Source organism: Abrus precatorius, unplaced genomic scaffold (genome assembly GCF_003935025.1).
Source record: "Abrus precatorius isolate BTA unplaced genomic scaffold, Abrus_2018 Scaffold5, whole genome shotgun sequence".
Lineage (NCBI taxonomy): Eukaryota > Viridiplantae > Streptophyta > Magnoliopsida > Fabales > Fabaceae > Abrus > Abrus precatorius.
The window spans coordinates 18,559,728-18,581,566 of NW_020874395.1; the positions used below are offsets into that span (position 1 = coordinate 18,559,728).

General features: G+C 32.4%; 1 protein-coding gene across 1 annotated transcript; it reads right to left on the bottom strand.

The window, feature by feature from the left end:
- Window positions 1–3,571: 3,571 nt before the first annotated feature.
- On the bottom strand, window positions 3,572–10,848 carry LOC113867770 (notchless protein homolog). The gene is made up of 13 exons (XM_027503228.1): window positions 10,518–10,848; window positions 10,041–10,122; window positions 9,860–9,949; window positions 9,533–9,658; window positions 8,713–8,840; window positions 8,053–8,252; window positions 7,527–7,590; window positions 6,519–6,629; window positions 5,181–5,318; window positions 4,649–4,791; window positions 4,504–4,558; window positions 4,317–4,373; window positions 3,572–4,225 (listed from the first exon to the last, which is right to left on the bottom strand). Exons 1-13 carry the CDS (start codon window positions 10,683–10,685, stop codon window positions 4,142–4,144), a joined length of 1,446 nt encoding a protein of 481 aa, XP_027359029.1. The 5' UTR covers window positions 10,686–10,848; the 3' UTR covers window positions 3,572–4,141.
- Between the last annotated feature and the right edge of the window lie 10,991 nt (window positions 10,849–21,839).

A 21,839-nucleotide genomic window follows, 5' to 3' on the forward strand; every position in this document is an offset into this window, starting at 1 on the left:
AGAATCAAATGATGCCAATGATGGAGAAACTCAACAAACAAGACGTGAGATAAGGAGACCATCTTGGCACTCAGACTATGTGATGGCAAGCCACGATGCATATTGTCTTCTAACAGATGAAGGAGAACCATCAACCTTTCATGAGGCTTTGAGGAGTTCAGATGCTTCATTATGGATGACAGCAATGCAGGAAGAAATTGAGGCCTTACATAAAAACAAGACATGGAAACTTGTTGAACTTCCAAAAGATCAAAAAGCCATTGGTTGTAAATGGGTCTACAAAATCAAACGAGATGGTAATGATCAAGTGGAGCGGTATCGTGCAAGATTAGTGGTTAAAGGATATGCTCAGAAAGAAGGCATTGATTTCAACGAGATATTCTCTCCAGTTGTCTGATTAACCACAATCAGAATTGTTCTGGCAATGTGTGCTGCATTTGATTTACATCTTGAGCAACTTGATGTAAAGACTGCTTTTCTACATGGAGAACTTGAAGAGGAAATATATATGCTCCAACCAGAAGGTTTTGAAGAACAAGGAAAGGAAGACGTGGTTTGCAGGTTGACCAAATCTTTGTACGGTTTAAAACAAGCGCCAAGGTGTTGGTACATGAGATTTGATTCCTTCATTATTAGCCTCAGATACAACAGACTGAGTTCAGACCATTGTACGTATTACAAGAGGTTTGGTGATAATGATTTCATCATTTTGTTGTTGTATGTGGATGACATGCTGGTGGTAGGCCCCAGCAAAGATCGAATTCAAGAATTGAAGGCACAATTAGCTAGGGAGTTTGATATGAAGGACTTAGGACCAGCAAACAAGATTTTAGGGATGCAAATACACCGAGACAGAAAAGATAGGAAGATTTGGCTCTTTCAAAAGAATTATCTTCGTAAAGTCTTGCGGCGCTTCAATATGCAAGACTGTAAGCCAATCTTTACCCCACTTCCTGTCAGTTATAAATTATCCTCAAGTATGTGTCCTAGCAATGAAGCGGAGAGGATGGAAATGTCTCGAGTGCCGTATGCATTAGCGGTGGGAAGCCTTATGTATGCCATGATTTGTACTAGACCAGACATTGCACAAGCAGTGGGAGCAGTCAGTAGGTACATGGCAGATCCTGGTAGATAGCATTGGAATGTTGTAAAGAGGATCCTTAGATACATAAAAGGAACCTCTAATGTTGCATTATGTTTTGAAGGATCAGAATTTATTGTGAAAGGCTATGTTGATTCAGATTTTACAGGAGATCTGGATAAAAGGAAATCTACTACTGGTTATGTGTTTACACTTGCTGGAGGGGCAGTAAGCTGGTTATCTAAGTTGCAGACTGTTGTGGCTTTGTCTACTACAGAAGCTGAATACATGGCAGCTACTGAGGCATGCAAGGAAGCAATCTGGATTCAAAGGCTATTGGAGGAACTTGGGCACAAACAGCAGACTACTACTGTGTATTGTGACAGTCAAAGTGCTTTGCATATTGCAAAGAATCCAGCTTTTCATTCCAGAACAAAGCACATAGGTATACAATACCACTTTGTTCGTGAAGTAGTAGAGGAAGGTAGAGTGGATATGCAAAAGATTCACACCAAAGACAACATAGCAGACATAATGACAAAGCCAGTGAACAATGACAAGTTTACATAGTGTCGATCCTTGTATGGCCTATTAAGAATATAAGCAACATATAATTGTAATATATTAGGAATGTGTGAAGATATGATTAACTTAATCATAATCTTCAAGTGGGAGAATGATAGAAGTCCCACATCGTGTGTGTTAAAATGGAAGGGACCCTCTTTGGCTTATAAAAGGAGGCATAAGGGTCCCTTAACATTCATTTCAAAATCCTCTCTTTCCTCTCATTTTGTATTACACCGAGCTTGTACTTGGTAGTAATAGTCTCCTATTTTGAGGAGTAAATTTTAGAGTGAGGAGTAGTGTAATTTTTTTTTCTTCTGTGATAATTTTATATTGTCTTTATTGGCTCTTATTTTTCATCTCTTATTTTAGTTGTGTTATTATACTGATACTCTGGTCCTAACATGATATATGGCCAAAGTTCAACAAAGATTCCAACTTCGAACTACAATTTCTCTTCCATTACCAATCACAGCTTCAATTAGATAACCATGTTCCTGCGACAGCATGTTTGTATAGCACCATGAAGAAGATAAATAGCAAATGTCGAAATCTATTACAAGTGATATAGTTTTTTCTTTTTTGTTTTGTTAAAGCGTCCATTAGTTACAAGCAAATAAGAAATCTTGACACTGTAAAAGATAAAAAGTTGTAAAGTGGAAGTCGTTGTAGTTTTGAGTTCCAAACTTCCCCATCCTTATCAACATAATTTTGTGCCATAATAGTGACGCCCTTGCTGCCAGAACTGCTGGTAATTTCCTCTTCTTTAGAAGCAACCAACATATCCGTGAATGGCTCCTCCAACAATGTCCCAGGACCCCCATACTCCTTGTGCAAATACTCATTAAATATATGTTTTCTATTTAATGATGGTTATTGTTATAACTCATCAAGTTCAAAGTGGAATTACTACATAAAAACGACCTTTTCTGATTTATGCACCAGGTACTAACATGAAACAATTACCATATTAACTAAGTCAGACTCTAATCTCCAATGCTAAACACATTCTTACAAACACGACCTCACATCTGCATAGTTCTTTTTTACCATCTTATTAACCTTGTAGTCTACACACACAAACAATATGATTCTGTAAAACCCAATGTGTGAGACGACAAAGCTAATGTTAATCCAAATGAATTATACTATAATTCATTACTGGATCATCTTCTTTCGGAATCCAGACCGTCAAACCGTGATTGAGATACCAAATAATATTGAATTTTTTACTTAAATAATACATTTTGAAAAACAAATTCTTAAAATAGGATTTTTTAAAACTAATTTTTTGTCTCTAATTTTTTTTTATCAAAGATTGCAGTAATATTGCTCATGTATGAATGATATTTTTTTATTATTATTTTAATAAATTATCGTCTCAACATAAATTGACGTATTATAACTAGATATATATTCATTGAAGTGGATTGATAATAAATTATTATTTTAATAAATTATTGTTACATGATATCTGATATTTATGTTTTTTATTATTTTAATAAATTATCGTTCCATAGTATCCAATACTTGTATTTTTTATTATTTTAAAAAACTATCATAAAAATATGATACTCTTATCGTATAGATATTTTATAGGTGCATCAACAATATTTTTATGTCTTATTTAATTAAAATTATATTTTAAGGGTAACAATAAATAAATAAAAGAGGATAAAATTAATTTGAATTTGAAAAAGGGACATGAATGAGAAATTGAATGAGTGATGCCCTATCCTCTTGGTGCAAAATATCGATCCTCATTCAATATTATAAACACAACTGCAGAAACTCCTCGTAGAAAGTCCACGAACCCATTTCTCTGCATTACAGACAAATTCAACCCTATGCCTATCACATTACTTTTGCGTTTCTTTTTTATGTTTGCATTTAAATTTCACAATAACAATCTAAACACAATTTTATAAAATGAAAACAATTAAATTGATGATGCAATTTAATTTTCTTTATCTAAATATCTCAATCCTTATAATACTCTGTTCAAACACTGGAAGTGTCATGGCCAACAGAGAGCCATCCTCTGGCTAGCCCTTTTGCACATTCAGTCCCTACTTTTATCAGGTGTCAAACTGCCAAAATTCTGAGTTCATACAAATGAACCCTATTACTGTTCAATCAATGATAGCCATTATTGACCAAAAGGAAAAAAAAAATGACAACCATGTAATTGACAAACAATGCGCCTACGATCATAATGAGAGGGGAGACCCAGAAAAAACAGACGTCGGAGCAGACAACAAAACATTGGTATATATATATACCTTCAAGTATATGATAGGCACCCATCCGCTTCTTTACCACTTTTCTGAGACACAATTTGAGCAACTTCTTCCAGTGCCTATATTCTAAATGGCTATCTAGAGTACAGTTCTGATACACATCTTATAGGTTGTCTATGTAATTTAAAGAGGATCTTGCATCCCAACCATTGAGATACACCGACTGTAGATACCCACTATTCATCCAAAACTTAGCCTAGCCCATCCACAACTTCAAGACTTTATCCTTGCCACCAGAGGCCACCTTCTCTCCATCTGGACTCCAATCAACAGAAAAAACCTTCACGAAGGAAAATAGACTTCGGTCAGCCACCAGTATGAAAAAAATATTTAAAAAATTATTCAATCTTTTGGTACGTGAACAGACATACTTCATCAGCATGGCCTGGAAGATCTTGCTTCAACTTACGTGTCCGGATATCCCAAACCTTGAAAACCATACATAATGAAAGGTCAAAGTTCTTGTTTAGCAAATAAATTGAAAATTTCAGATGTACAAATTAAACTAAAATTGTTCATGATACATATCCTTTCTTATAAAAGGAAAATTATGCTTACCTTAAGTGTTGAATCTTTGCTGCCACTTAAAAGAAGTCTACTATCTGCAGACCAGCTGTAGTAAAAGCCAATATACTTTATTTCAGTTCTAAATTAAAAATCCTTGGCTTCCAGTTTGAGGTAAGATGGAATTATTATGCTGTACCTTATCTGGTAAACAGGCCCAACATGGCCTCGAAAGGCAGCAACGAACTTCCCAGTGGTGCCATTCCATAACTTCACAGATTTATCAAAAGATGCACTTGCCACCCATTGCCCATCAGGTGAAAAATAGACATGGTTCACAAGCTGCCAGTAAACAAGTTTAACTTTCATCATTAAGCCTAAAAGATGGAATGTGCAGATAAACAAAGTCATAAATTAATTTTGTGATTAAATCTGCATAACAATGAAACCAACTTCAGCCAGCAAAAAATGATAAAAAATGGGCATCAGCAAATATTTATTACAATTTGAATTGATCAAACTGAAGAACCTTCTTTTGCTACTCGTGGAGTTTGACCTCATCATGTTTTTTAGTACGAAGAAACCATACTATATCAGAAAAGATTTCTAAGCCTAGTTAGCTTCTCAATAAAGCTGATAAAAACTAAAGTCACATTTCAATTTGAAGATAATTATGGTTTATTTTCATTATCATTCTTTAAATGTAAAGAGAAAAAATGAAAAAGTTGTACCTGCTGATGACCTGTCATGCGTGTTTTCGGGTGCTTGCTGATAAAAGGTTCCCAAAGGAACATGGTAAAATCATCAGATCCAGAGACCAATCTTTCAGGGGCATTGCCTCTCATTGCTTGGTACCTTTCAAGAGCAACCTACATTCATCAGCAGCATAAATATTAAATATCAGACAAGAAAAATATAATCTGAAAGAAAGGTTGGACAGAATCCATCCTTCTAAGCAAAGAACCATGGAAGTCATGATGCAATATGGAAGGCACCAAGCAGAACAAGAGTTCAAATTTCAAAGCATACAAAATTACAAACCTAAAAAACATCAAATTAGTAATTAAAAAATGTTAATTCTTAAAAATAATAAGTAACTTCAAATAACATTTTTATAACAATCAGGCCTAATCCCGCAATCCCATTACTTGGGGTTGGCTATATGAACAAAACAATGCCATTGGGCACCATAAAAAATACTTCGTTTTGGAATCAACCAAAAGATAGATATGTAGCTGTTGATATTTATTTAATTATCTATTTTAGGCTTTTATCTGAAATTATCTATTTTTTAATTAAAGTTCTCCACAAAAGAGGAACCATGCATTTCATCGAACAAATAAATTGAAATAATAATAAATATGTTTGGTAATTTCCCAATGGTAATAGAAATATAGATTTAGGGAACAAGTCATGCTTTAAAAAGAGACCAAACCACCCACTTGAACAGTCAGACAATAAATTGGCAATCTCCAGTTCAATCATAGTTTAATATATTAATTATGGTTCAACTACATATTTAACTGATTGAACCATAACTCAAAGGTCACATTGATTCAATATTCAACTTGGTTTCTTAAAAATTAGGAGCAAGGGAAAATTTACAAGTTAAATTAAGATTTTAAAGATAATTAGGTAAAATATGAGAATTTTAGAATATCTATAGCTAATATTTTTATAACTTGTTTTAAGCATCTTTATTAAATATGACAGTAAAACACAACTCTCTTTGTTCAAAAGAAAAACACAGTTGGGATAATGTAAATATAATATCTTCCAAGAAGCAAGCTGCCTGTTGGCATTCCGGTTAGCCTTCCACTATGAAAGACTACAGTTTGATCCATGAATTTTTCTTTTCCAGTAGAAAAAATTTCCATTGCAAGTTAGAATCAAGACAATCCTCACAATTCAAACCACAGGATTGATGAGGTCAGATGAACTGTGATCCAATTCTACAAACCTACTACCTGCCCAGTCTGAGTTTGGACCTACCAATCTAACCAGCCATTTAGCAACTACTATGGTTCAAAGGGCTAACTTACATGGCTACTAAACAAACTAAAAGTTACCTTCTTCATTTCGTTCGGAGATGAATATTGTTTTCCAGTATGATCAAAAGCTCCAGTGCGAAGAACATACTCAGTGCTCAATGCCAAAGAATTAACCCAATGCCCATGGCCCTAGAATTAATTGCAAAATATGAAAAAGAAAAAAAAATTAGTATGGAAAGTAAAGACAATATATTGCCGTCATCACAGAAAAAAACATAAGGGTTGAATATCAGTAGGAAGTTTAAGGCAAAATACATGCGATGTATTTGATGTAAAAACAAGAATAAAAACTTGTCATCATATTCCTCTATATCTATACCAGAATTGTTTTCTTGTTATTCCATGATAGATTTTCTTTTTTAAAAAAGAAAAAATTCAAGAAGAGAAGGGAGCATATTAGAAGAATGGAGGATAAGGAATCCTTCTAAACAAAACAAGACAGAAAACAACCAAGAAAGGAGAAATTCAAAGGAACAAACTACAATGTTGCCCTCAACATGGGAAAATAAAATTCCACAAAAAAAAATTCCAACATAAATTTATTAAAATTTAAAAAACGAGAGAAGAATTTTCATAATAGAACTAATTAAAAGTTAAAACTAAAATAAAACTAAAAATACAATTTTTTTTATTCTCTTGAAATTATGGATTAAATTAAGTTTGATCAACTATAGAGAGTATAGTTTTTAGGGTTAACCCTAAATCATAGAGCCTAAACCCTCAACCCTAACTGCTAGATGATTTTATATAAAGTTCGTGCTAACATTCTAACATAGAATAAAAACAAAACACAAAGTAAAAATGCAAAATCATTCAAGATTGAAGCAAGGAAAGTCCAATTGGCAGCTACATCTGATTAGCATAAAATACACATGAATGATAATATCAAATAACTAATATGAGGGAAAAAGTTGGCACTAAATGAAACAAAGGAGTCATGCATATAAAAAATCACCTTCAAAACAAACACATATAAAATTAAACTGCAAGTAGCATAGCATTCAACCACAAAGGGATGAGGTTCACCTTCAGCTCACGAATTAGCTTCCCTTGTGTAGTTTCCCATACTTTGATTGTACAATCCTGCGAGCTATAATAAAATAACATAATTAGGCTCCAAACAGTAATACAGAATTAGAGTCATAAATAGCCATTAATTTAAACAAAAAGGGGGGAAACCCCACGGCATAACATAATGAACATCAGGATCAGTTGAACTAAAGGTCTAAAAATACAATCTACAAACTTAGATAGACATGAGTAAAATCATAAAATGAGAATTTAACTTAAATGAGTTTTGTTTCCAGCATGGGTATGCAGGAATAATTTTCCTAAAGATTGAAGTACACTATATTTGTTGAGAAACAGAGATATGAGCCCAATGACCAAATAAAATGAGTCTCATAAACATCAATTAAGAACTTGATATAGCAGCAAAGCTACTGTACTAATATCCTAATACATGCAAAAAAGAAAGAGAGAAAAAATGATTACAAATAAATACTCAGACTTAAAACTTCAGAGAAAGTGGAAGGAAAGAGGAAGATAATACCCAGTATAAATTACACCATCTCCACCCCATTTTACACAAGTTATAGCAAGTGTGTGGCCACTGAGACACATAAGACATTTCTTTAAAGAGATATCCCATATACGAGCATCCCCATCTTTGCTGGCACTTACAAAGCGGCGGCATGGAGCATTTAAGTGGACAGGTTCCCATGAGATACCAGTAATCCATTTTTTATGGCCCTACATTTAGTATAATATGAATTTTCTTATCAAAGAAATGTTATAATGATAAAAACACTTTGAACAACATTCGTTATCAACATAAATACTCAAATAATAAAAATAATTAAAATAATTGTTCAACTATGAAACCAAAAATAAATAAATAACAATTCGTTTAAAACATCTTTGCAATAAAACATGATGTTCTTTCATTTTTAATAAATGGGGTGGAAAGGGAAGAAGAGTAGAAGCACAATCAGTATTAATCAAACTTATTGTTGAAGTCACACGTGAACTATAGGTATGGCTAAATAAGAGCTTATAATAGTTAAAGCAATCCTCACCCTACGAGCTAACTTTTGGGGTTAAGTTAAGTCTAAACCCAAATTCAACAATTATTAACATGCTTCAATGCAAAATTAGGAGGGAAAAAATAAAATTTATAATAGAAATTGGTATTCAAGGTTAAAGATTTTACAATTAATGGATTGCCTAATGACTTTCCCGTTTGCGGGTCCCAACAATGAAGTTCTCCAGCCTTGCTCCCACTTACAAGATGTTTTCCATCTGGTGACCATGCAATACAAAGGACCCAGTTCTTGTGTCCTGCATAAAATCAGTTTATGACACATTCTAATTAAAATTGGAAAAAAATAATATAAGAAAAGGAATGGCAGCATGAGAAAAATAGAAACTGATATTCATTTACGGAACGATGATGACTAGCTACTCATGGCAGATGCAGACCTCTATAATTCCTCAGAAGAGGAAAAAATAAAAGAAACCAACATTTGATTTGAGATACTTGTAATCTCCCTCCCAATCCCAAATTCCCACTTGCCTTCACATTTCCTATCCTTCCTCTTCTCATTCCTTCCCAACCAAATTCGCACCTAACAATATTCCTTTAGTATCCGGTTATGCTCCAGAACTTACAGTAACAGCATGAATATTCCCCTTATGTCCCATTTTCTACCTTACCCTAATAAAAAGGAAATATTCTCCTCAGTATCCTTAGCTACATGTGTTGATTCTCTATATTCCCTCCCTGTTCTTGTAGCATACTACTGATAACAGGGATCCATCAGAAACAGATTTAGCCTATGCAATCAATTAAAGAATTTGTTTCTAGCAATGTAATCATGAGCATAACCCAATATTTCCTTGAGTTTGATCATTTATATTCTTGTACTAAGAGAAGGATACATAAATAACAATTAATTATTTCTTGCTTTAATTAAACACAATTTTTCTCAGGCAGATCCCAAGACTAGCTTTATCATCTTTAAACATCAAACCTGTGCAAGTGAACAATGGTGTTTGAGTGTTCAAGTCCCAAAACCGAACAGTGGTATCGCCAGAACCACTGGCCAGTTGTCGCCCATCAGGACTGAAAGCAACGGTAAGTACAGCTTCTGCATGACCTACAAAATACAAACAATCCCAACCACATAAATTCCGGAGAACATGACAACAATACATATTTAAGCTAAAATCTTCCACAGTCAGTCCACTCTGGTGTTTAACATAGACAGCATCCATCACCACATTTCAGGATAAAATTTCTGCATACAACATTGTGTCATCACATGAATGGAAAACACAATTCCCCATGTCTTGCATACCAGAAATAGTTGCTGAACAGCGATTCACAGGACGAATCCTGAATATAGCTTGAGGTTGACAAACTATAGGCAATGCCTTCTCCACTGAGACTGAAATATGAAATTAACATTTCAAAGGAAAAGAAAACATTAGTACAAATAAAATAAATAAAAGAATGAATTAAAATCAAACAAGACTAGCCTTTGTTTTTCTGCAAGTACGTTTCTAGTGCCACAAGGAGCTCCTCGTCTGATATATAGAAAGCATACGGTAATTTCTCTTCCTAAAATGAGAAAATAGATAATCAAGCAACGTCATAATAATAATAAGAAGAACGAATGATGATGATGATGATGATGAGGAGGAGGAGGAGGAGGGGGTTAAAATACATATTTGATCCCTACAATTGAGACGCATTTATAAATTCGAGACTTACCTGTTAGTTCCTAACAAGTGTTTCGTTACCCTTTGGTATCATTTTAACACTCGGAACTCAATAGCACAAACTTGATAGAACAATAATTTTTTCTAATAATATTAAAACGACAGAAACTAAAATGTAACAAACACGAGTTTAGGGACTAAAACACAAGTTTTTGGAGTGAAGAACTAATTCGTAAGAGGGAGCAAATATGTATTTGAAACTAATAATAACAATTGGAAAAAGAAAAGGTTTACGTTGTTTCGAAGCTTATTGACAATCTGGTTAAGGTGTTGAGGAGTAGCGTTTTGAGGAAGGTACATAGGAGCACCCAAAGGAGTTCCATCTGGGTCCGTCAAAAGGCACAACACATTGTTGATCATCTCCCTCTTCTCCACCGCCATTATCTCTGTCTCTGTCTCCATTTTCCAACAAAGGTTTGTAGTTGATGATTGTTACTCTTCAACTGAGGGCTGATTGGTTTTATAGTTCTAACAGTGAGAAGAGGTAAAGGTGTTGCGTTTTAGGAAAACCATTAACGAGGCTTTTTCAAAAAGCTTTGGACTACCACACAGCTCCTTCCCAGCTCCGCGGTTTCTAGTTTTGGGGAAAATTTTGGAGTAGGTTTTGCTGAGGTTCTTTTCTACATCTCAATTTTTAATAATAATAATAAATTTTAAACAACCCGTCCCTGTTATACGGTCGATCGAGTTTCAGTTTAAGCTGGTGACGTTGATTTTGAATTTTATTAAATATAATTATATTAAATATTTTTTAAAAAATTAAACAACCGAAGATGTGAATTAAATAATAGGAATTATTATAGCTTAACCAATTAAATAAAAGAAATTGTTACAACTTAACCAGAAAACCAAAAAATATAAAAAAATTATTTTGTTATCATAATTTTTAAGTAAATTATATATTAGAAAATATAATTGTATTTTTATATTATAAAAAATTTGCTTGGGTAAATATTTTAGAATTTACCCTTTTCATATGAATATTTTATTGAAAAGTTTGATTAACTTTTTAAAACATTATTTTTTTAAATATTCATTCCACATATAAAATATAACATTTACAACTTAAAATTCCTAATAAATTTTAGAAAAAATCTTACCAGATATCTCCTTAATTTTTTTCTTATATTAATATCAGTAAATATACTTGTGCATTGTACTAGTATATCTATATATTTTTTATTAGTTAATTTAATTTAAATATAATTAAAAAATTATAATTTAAATATAAAAAATAATTATTATGAATACAAACAATTTGTCTTAAAGTAGTTTTAGCTTTTCTAATTTTTGTTTTTTAAAAAAAGATAAAAATAAATTCTATTTTTTTAAGAAAAATAATTTTTAAAACATCATGAAAAAAATTTAAAAAAAAAAAAGGAAGTACCAAAACTTTATGCATAAAAATGGAAAAGGAAAATAAGATAGAGCAAAAAAGACTAAAAAAATAAAAAATGATCATAAAAGGAGTGAGAATGGAAAAGAGATGGGAGAATAAAAAAAAACACGGAAGGGAAACAACAAAACTAAAATACAGAGAGAAAAAATGAAGAGGGGAGGGAGAACAAAATTTTCTTGTTGAAACAAAATCAGAGCATCAAAAGAGAAGCTGCAAAATTAAAGAAGAAAATCATTTAGAAATAAGTGTTAGATTATTTTAATAATCTTATTATAGTGGCCTATGTAACTTATAGCATGACTCTAATTAATGATTTAATATGATAGTGGTTAAATATAAAATATATAGTCATTGAGGGTATAATTGTAAATACAATTATAAGGAAACCTTCCTCTCATCCTTCATATAAATTAAAAAACAGTTATCAAATAGGAGTTACGACATTCTTTATTTTTCACTTTCACGGTCTCTAAATGAGCTCACGGTATATGCGAGAAAGAAACTTTCTCTCAACCATCCGGTTCTCGGGGTACCTTAGTTTACCTATCTCAATAAAGTCTATGATTAGTTCGAAGAATGTCTTGAGATTCAGGCGATTGTCGATGATATAACCAGTAAATACGTTCCTCCCCATGTAAACATATTTTATTATTTAGGAGGAATTACACTTACTTGTTTTTTAGTCCAAGTAGCGACGGGATTTGCTATGACTTTTTATTATCGTCTGACTGTCACTAAAGCTTTTGCTTCTGTTCAATATATAATGACGGAGGCTAACTTTGGTTGGTTAATCCGATCAGTTCATCGATGGTCGGCAAGTATGAGAGAGGAGCTCAAAGAGGAAGGAAGAGTTGGAGAAAATACTAAGGGATCAACGACATCAAAAAGAAAAGTAACATTAAGAAACAATCGATTCAGGTTAGTGCTTTCTAAACCCTTAATTGTATGAGAACCATATATTGTGTTGTGAGAGTAATATAATTCAAGATCTCGAAGGGAAAAGGTAATTTCATAATAGTCATTATATAATGGAAATTACATAATAGATTAAAAAAAATTCTAACAATAAGGTAATAATAATAATGAAAAAAAAGAAGAAGAGACATAGAAGTAAAAATATAAATAAATAAATACTTTTTTTTTATTCTTTATCATCCACAAAATCATTACAAATTTTAACTTGTTTATGCTCATGATGTTGCTGCAATTTGTTTGTTGTACACGTAGCATTTTTCAAATGTTACCTTATTACCTCCTCCCCACAAGACTCAATCAATTTGAGCAGTCGGATTATTTTAATAAACCAATTCAACAAATTTTAATAATTTTTGTATTATAGTAATTGTTTCTTGAAATATTATATATATATATATATATATATATATAATATTATTTAATATAAAATTTTAAAATTTACATTAATACTATCAAAGCTACAAACAATTTTACATCAAATTAAACTTAAATATTATATAAGCTATTTAATAAAATAGTTTTGAATGATATATTTATAAAAATAAGTTTTTACAATAATTATATATTATATTTATTTAATATATATCAAAAAGGAATTTTGTAATAATGACAATTCACAATTAAAGAATATAAATTTGAGCATAGTGTTTAATTTTGTAATAACGAAGATTTATACTTTTTCACTTCACTAATTATTGTGACGTCTTTAATTTTATTACTCATTTATTTAAAATTCATAGAAATAAAATAATAAAATAAAAATAAAGTAAATTTCTTTATACTCATAATATAAAAATTTGATAAAATTTTAAAATTTTCACTTTTATTACTCAATTTATGAAAATGTATAGATATTCAAAATGATAAAAGATAAATATTTACAACATTATATCTTGTTAAATAAATTTTTACTTGAACAATAAAAAATATACATGTATTGAATTTTATTTTAATACAAAAATTTGATATTTACATATCATAACTCAAAAATACATGAGGACTTCATTTACATAACTACATAATCAAAATAATTTAAGTCCTAATGAGTAGCTTATTTTTATACCAACAACTTGGAAGATATGATCCTAGTCATCATCATTATCAAACAAATCCTCTATCTCTTTTAACTTTTCTAGTGTAAGTCCTTCTTATAGTAATCTCCAGTATCGACAACAACCTTTGTGCCGATCATCTGCTCTCGTATAAATGAAACTAGTCTTCCTATATGATCATAATCGTGGAAGGTATACACATAGTTCACAACATCTAACATCTAAACTATCCCTTTATATATGTACAGGCTAAGGGTGTAATATATTCTGCCACTAGTAGGGTAGTCAAAAGGAATATTGTCCCCTATCGTAATCTTTAAGGTAAAAAATCATTGGAAAGAGTTTTATGGAAGATATTGTCCAAAGAACTTCTTCCTATATATTACAAAGTGAAGCGCTTTTGAAAAAAGAGAAAATAGAGAAATATAAGCGAGACTAGAAGATCGAGCTCTAAGGAACTTCCTAGGAATCCAACGGGAAAGACGTCCAAGATTAGATTTGAGAGTAGTTCAAAGTTCAAGGAAGTTTTCTTTGAGAAATGGAAGAGAGAGAATAGAGAGAAAAGTAAGGAAAGGTTGCTTGGCTTGTAATACAAGTTTTAAAATAGAAAATTCCTTAAATATCCTTTTTTCTCGCGACTTCTCGCTTAAGCGAACGAATTCTCGCTTGAGCGAGATGCATTCTCGCATGGGCGAGAACATTGATAAGTCCATATTTTGATGTGTTTTATGACTTATATTTATACACTTGGAGCCTATTTTGTGGGTGTTTCACACTCATTTTATTGTTAATTTTCATAGTTAAGCATGAAAGAGCTATCGGTGCATTATGAGGATATTCTAAGCAAAAATCGGATAATTGTACTTGGCCCCATAAGAAAGCACAACTGTGCTTCACACTCATCATAGGCGTACTTCGTTATCTAGCACGGCCTTGATGGAGGATAATGCACGATCGTGCTGAATAGATATGTGTTCAAAAGTTTAAATTTAAATTTTAAACCTTGTGGGAGCTTTTATCTAAATACATATTTGAAATTTAAATAAAGATTTCGACTGAAATTTTGATAGTAGACAAAACTGCTTTTCATTAAAAAAGATAAAGCTCAACCACTAAAGATCGAGTGACGATCTTGGAACTTAGTGCGCACCCTATATAAATATAAAAAGACCTTATGCTCATGATAAATGGACCTTCTACACATCATCTTCTTGTCCTAAGCTCTGACTTAATCAACTATTGAGAGTTATTGGAGATCATTGACCAAGATGACTAGTGTTCCTTTAGAGTTCAAGCAAGTGATTGAGTGTCCCTTGGAGAATGAGAGCTACCTCCACCCTTTTTTCTTTTGGGTCCTTTCAATTCAAATTCTCCTTTGAGTTTATGAATTTGTTTCATCATGTTTTTTTATTGTTTGTTTTGTTAAGGGTAGCTAAATCCATAGTTATGGCTATGGTGGATCCTATTACATACTATATGTGATTTTTATATTTAACGACGATATTGGTTTTCTTTTAATGATTAGTTTTTATCCTGTTAAATTAAATTTTTCCTGTTAAGAATTGATCACTCTTAGCATCTCATAATTAGTTGCATCGTAGATGATTGTACCACGTGTAATTAATGGAACCACAAGATAAAACAAGACAGAGGGTTAGGTGGATCAAACTTAATTCTTTTCTTCCAACTATTATTAAATTAATAAACTTATAGGCTCATCATGTTTTCTCTATATTTTACCTTGCATGATCATTGGGAGTAATTACCTAAGGAAAAAAATATTAATATTGCATAATCATTGGGTGTTAATAAAGTAAGTATGATTGGTTAGTAAACATTACAAAAACTAATATGCCATAAGTTCTTCTCATCTAATTTCTGTCACAAATTATTTTAGTCTTTTTAATTGCCTTCGAGTTTAAATTCCTCTTGTTTTTAATTCACTAAGCATCCTTTTAGTTTAAACAATTAAATCAAGGTGTTAACATCATTTCTCCAAGATTCCTAGAATCGCCTCCATCTTTCGCACTCCTTATGTATCTTTAAACTATCTACACTTGTTCTTATCATCTTTCCTTTCCCATATTTCTCTTCATATTTCCTTTTCCTTTTTCATATTTCTCATTATTGCTCCACTTGTTTTATTAGTTATTATAGCATTAACTTATCGCTTTATATCAACATGTTATTCATATTATTCTCTTTCTGTTATATTCAAGTTTGTTAACTATATCATATATTAATCATTCATTGTCAGAAGTTAATAACTTTCAGACTCAGTCCACAACATGCATACATATATGCTCAAAACATATTTCATTTAGATCATCAAAACAAAGGAAATATATTTCAGTCCAACATATATTCACAATCATATATCAGATCACAACATTTTCATGAGTACAAACATATCATGTTTTTAAAAATGAAACATAACTTTCCTTACCTCAATGGACAAGTTTAATGAAGAAAACTAGTGAAAAAGATCGTTCAAAAGGTTGAGGTCATCCTACATATTATAGAGAAGAATATCGTTTGAGAAAAGCACTACGCCAGAATGGAGATCTGAGAGCGGTTCCATTTTAAATTAGAGAGCATTTAAAACTGCTCTAAAATCTTGCGCTATCTAAAAGAGCAGTTAAACAACTGCTCTCAAAAGTTAAAATTGGAGAGCGGTTCCAGCTCTCCGAAGTATAAATGTAGATCGCGAATCTAAAATTTGAAATTTGTTTTTTGTTTTAGTTTTCTGCTGCAAAGTAAAATTAATTTATTATTATGTTTAAATCAAAATTGAATCTTGAGTTTATACGTTTGGTGTTAACCAAACAGTCCATATCTGCATGAACCAAACAAACAAAAAAAAGAACAAATTAGTAGGATGATTTTTAACATTAATAGAGAGAAAAAAGAGAGAAAGAGAGAATGAATAATTCACCGTTAACAAAGAGAAGAAGAAAGAAAGAGAGAATGAAGAAGTACCTACAAGTATGAAAAAAAAACCAATTTGTTAGCGTAGAAAATATAAAGAGAACAGGCTAACAAAGAATGAAGAGGTACCTATAAATATGAAAAAAAAACTAATTGTTAGCGCAAAGAAGATAAAGAGAGCAGGCTAATAGAGAATGAAAAGGTATCTACTGATGTAAAAAAAAAATCAATTTGTTAGTGAGAGAAGACAAAGAGAGTAGACTAACAGAAAAAGATGAAGAGAACATAAAAGAGCAGAGAAGACGAACAGAACTTACAGTAAAAAAGGCCAACTTTATTAGCTAAGAAGAAGAAACACATTGAGCGTGTTTCATTTATAAACAACTTTAATGACTTTATAGAGCAGTTCGTTAACCGCTCTCCAATGTGTGACTTTAGAAAGTAGTTAATAAAGAACAACTCTTAGAAGCATAGATCTGAGAGCAGTTAATAAGAGAACCGCTCTCTAAATATATAGTTATAAAGCGATTTTTATTGACCGTTGTCTAAGTTAGCGCTCCAAAAACTCATTTCTGGCGTAGTGAGAGGAAAACAGAGAAATAGAGGTGAGAACAAAAAGTCAAGCTCTGAGATACTCACCAAAAATTTGTATAGTTAAGGTTTAAGCTCAAATTCAAAGTAACTTCAGAGTCTTAGAGGCTTTTCTCTGTTGGAGGAAAGAGAGAGTTTAGAGAAAAATAGTTAGAAAAAGTTTCTTAGATTGTAATACAAGTTTTGGGGTTAGATTTTCTTAAATACTCTTGATTTCTCACGCGCTCTTGCTTGAGCGAGCCCTTTCTCTCCTAGGCGAGAAAACCAAACAGTGGTTCCCTAAGCTTTTTCTGCAATTCTTGCTTGAGTGAGAGTCATTCTCGCTTGTGCAAGAAGACTTCCAGAGAGTTAGACACTTTTTCTCTGAGTCCTCACCTGAGCGACTCATCTCGCCTGAGCGAGATCTTTGTCCGCTTAAGTAAGATCACTCTCGCTTGGATGAGAGGACGGTTAGACTAAGTGATAAATGTAGATTTTACTAGTATTTTACCTTAGTTTTTAATACATTTGATATGAAAAACGTGATGGAAAAAGCTGGAAAATTCATAAAAATAAGAGAATGTTCTATTCATTTCTAAATAGTTTAATTGTTTAGATTTTGTTAATTTTCTATGTAAAAAGTACTGATTAGAACCTATTTTGTAGGAAACTCTGAGTTGAGATCATAAGGTTGGAGGATTAAGAGAGAAAGATAGATGAAAAGTAGCAAATTTGGAGACAAGGAACAAGAATTGATAAAGATGTGTTGGGCGTTATCACTTTCGCTGGTGAAAGTGATTGTTCCAAAGCTTGGAAATGAAGGGGAATCTGGGCGTGATCACTATTGTTGGTGAAAGTGAGCGTTCCAGAGAGTTTCTCAAAAGAGTACAAATGCACGTTGTCACTTTCGTTGGCGAAAGAGCATTCTAAAGAGTTCCTCAACATAGCAAAGTGTGCGTGATCACTATCGCTAGCAAGAGTGAGCGTTCCAATGTGCGTGATTACTATCGCTGGCGAAAGTGAGTGTTCCAGAGAGTTTACCAGCATAGCAAGATGCGTGTGATCACTTTCGTTCATGAAAGTGAACACGCGGCCTCTGCGTGGTTACTTTTATGAAAAATAGTAATAACGCGTGAAAGGAGAAAATTCTATAAATATGAAATTAGATCAGAAACTTTAGATCTTTTCTCATTTTTTTCATTTTCACACCTTAGAAAAGTTAGAGAGAGAGATTGGGGGTGACTTCCAAGCTCTGGACCTTGAGGAATCCGACTGAGGATTGGATTTATGAAGAAATTCTGCAGCTCCTCTTCTTCTACTCTTTCTCTCTCTCTTTTAGACCAAACCCAGAATTAAGCAAACCAAGTTTTGAACCATTGTTAAAAATGAAATTGAGTCTGATTAAGCAACAACTTCCATTTAATCTTTAACTTAGTTTCAAGAGATTAGGGAAGATGAAATTTATGAAAGGAATTAGTATTAGCATTAAACCCAAGACTTCAAGAACTCATATGAACTTCACTAGAGATTAATAGTAAAATTTAGCCCTCCATGAGGATGGAGTTCAACATTACAAAAGATAAGATTCAATGAAACTCAGGAAAATCAAAGTAGTAATGAAAGAGAAAGTAAGATGAAGTAGAAATTAACCCTAATTTGGAACCCTTGGCTATCACCTAAGGTCTGACCTAAGCTTCTGCAAATGTATCTAAAATGGAAAAGTATCAAAAATGGTAAAAAGCTCTTATCCTCAAAAGTAAAAATTCTATTTATAGTAAAGTAACGCTTCCTGAAGTGATTACTATTACTGTTGAAAGTGTTTACGCATAGCCCTTTGCAACGTCTCCTTTCTGTAGTGTTCATTATTATCAACGAAATTGATTACGTGCAGTGCGCGTAATTACTATGGTTAGCAATAGTAAACACGCGCAAGTTCACTGCAAGAATTACTCTTGTAGTGTTCACTATCATTAGTGATAGTGAACACGCACAATCTCGCATCCCAGATCTAGCTTTATAGTGACTACTTTCACTGTTGAAAGTAATTACTTTTACTTGACCTCTGGAAATAGCTCGTTGTAGTGATTACTTTGACTACTGGAAGTAGTTACGTTCACTTTATTTCTTCTTAAGAGCCTAATTCCCATAGATTTTGTCCAAAAATTTTCTGCACACTTATTCTAATGAGTAAAATGCAAAAGATAATTACAAAATTAATGTAAATTGGACCAAAAACAACAAAGCTATAATAATTGACACAATTAAGATTTTTATGGTATTAACAATTTCTAAGTGCATTTTTTCATTAAAAATAAATGAAAAAGGTAAGTAAAATATCAATAAAATGTGGATTCATCAAACATGTCAAGGCAATTACATTGAGAAACGAGAAGACATTGTTTGTAAACATACCAAAGTCGCAGAATAAAGCTACAAGCACATTCGTACATACAAAGCAACATGGTCATGCACCCTTAGGCACACTCGTGCTTATTTAGAAGACACAGAGACTGAGCGAAAGAAGAAGGAAGAGCCATCTGTGATGCCCAAACCTCAAGAACTTTAAATCCTTTTTTTGCAGAGACTAAGGAACAATAAGACAAACCTACAGTTCAATAAATTCCTTGAAATCTTGAAGAAGTTACACATTAACATACCCTTTGTAAAGGTCATCTCTCAAATGCCTAAATACGCTAAGTTCCTCAAGGAGATATTAAGCAACAAGAGGAGGCTAGAAGAATTCAAAACTATGAGGCTTAATGAGAAGTGTTCAACAATCTTTTTGAAAAAGCTACCCCAAAGCTCAAAGACTAAGAGAGTTTTACTATTCCTTGTATTATAGGTAGCTCTCATTTTGATAAAGCTCCTTGTAATTTAGGGGCTAGTATAAATCTAATGTCTCTCTCTGTTTTTAGAAAGTTAGGTATAAATCTAATGGCTCTCTCTTTGCAATTGGCAGATCGATCTACTATAGCGTTATTTAGACTGAAAGGCATCACTTGCCAGCAGAATAGTTCATCCAATAACACCCAGATGACAGAATGCCATTTTTTCCTCAGAGTGCTAAAAGCAAGCATGACATCATTATGGACATAAAGTTCCAAAGTATGGAACCCCAAAAAGAGACTAGCCCAACTTAAGTGGGATATGATAACTTCTTTATGGTCTAACATTCTTGCCAATATATTATCTTCATTCTGTTTTGGATTGTAATCTCTAATAATACCCAAGGGATATAGTAGAAGATGTCTTGGTCAAGGTAGACAAGTTTATCTTCCTTACAGATTTCATGACATTGGACATAAAGGAGGATAATGAGATTCCCATTATCTTGGGAAAGCCATTCTAAACCACAGGAAAGACCATACCCCTCTAATTTTGACTCTTATAATTTTATTTATGTACATGATACTTCCCTTTCTTTAGACTTTGTGCAGTTAATAGGCAAGTTGAGGGATCATATTCTAGAGAAAATCCTCACACCTAAGAAAGACGCTCTACTAGAAATATAGGAAGTAACAGATGAGGTCTTGGCCTTGAAGAGCGAAAATCCAAGAAGGTAGTTGCCACCTAGGAATTTTGAAAGCTTAGGAACACATGACACTCAGATTCCCAAATCATCTATTGAAGAACCCTTAGAATTGGAGCTTAACCCTCTTCCCTCCAATCATAAATATGCTTTTTTATCTCCTTCCTCTTCTCTTCCTATAATAATTTCTTCTAAATTAACTGGTGTTATGGAGGAGAAGTTGATGAAAGTCTTGATAGAAAATAAGAAAGCCTTTGAGTGGAGCATTTATGACATGAAGTGTTTTAGCCCTTGCATCTGTACCCATCGATTTCACTTGGAAGAAGAATTCAAACTCATGTATCAACCTCAAATGAGGCTTAACCCTAGTCTAAAGGAAGTAATGAAAAAGGAGGTAATAAAGTTACTAAATACGGGTATTATTTTTCTATTTCTGACAACCCTTTGGTGAGCCTTATGTAGGTTATACCAAAGAAAGGAGGAACCACAATTATAGAGAATGAGCAACAAGAACTTATTATACAGAAAACTTAATGAGACCACCTGGAAAGATCACATTCTCCTCCCTTTTATTAATCAGATGTTAGAAAAATTCACTGGGCAAGAGTATTATTGTTGTTTGGATGACTATTCAGGTTATATACAAATACCTGTAGCATTGAAGGACTAAGAGAAAACTATTTTTACATGCCCTTCTAATACTTTTGCGTATAAATGGATGTTGTTTGATTTAATAGAAATTTGTATTGAAATTTTCATGGATGATTTTTCTATTTATGGTGATACTTACAATAATTGTTTACATAGCCTTGATTTAGTTTTACAAAGATGTAAAAAGGCTAACTTAGTTTGAAATTGGAAAAAGTGTCAGTTTATGGTCGATGACTGCATTATTTTAGGGCATAAAGTTTCTAGTTGGGGTATAGAGGTAGTTCCTGCTAAGGTAGAAGTTATTGGAAAACTTCCCCTCCCACATGTGTGAAATCTTTTAGGAGGTTTTTGGGGTATGCGAGATTTTATAGAATATTTATAAAAGATTTTTTAAAAATAGCAAAACAGCTTTTTGATTTATTGGCTAAGGGTATGGAATTCAAATTTGATGA

Bases quoted from the DNA above. Each gene is read 5' to 3' on its own strand.
- LOC113867770 (XM_027503228.1), bottom strand. From the start codon at position 10,685: ATGGAGACAGAGACAGAGATAATGGCGGTGGAGAAGAGGGAGATGATC. The intron at 7,591-8,052 runs GTATTATCTTCC...ATTTTATTATAG, and splicing joins GATGGTGTAATTTATACTGG to CTCGCAGGATTGTACAATCA. The intron at 5,319-6,518 runs GTAACTTTTAGT...TGATGAATGTAG, and splicing joins CTCCGAACGAAATGAAGAAG to GTTGCTCTTGAAAGGTACCA.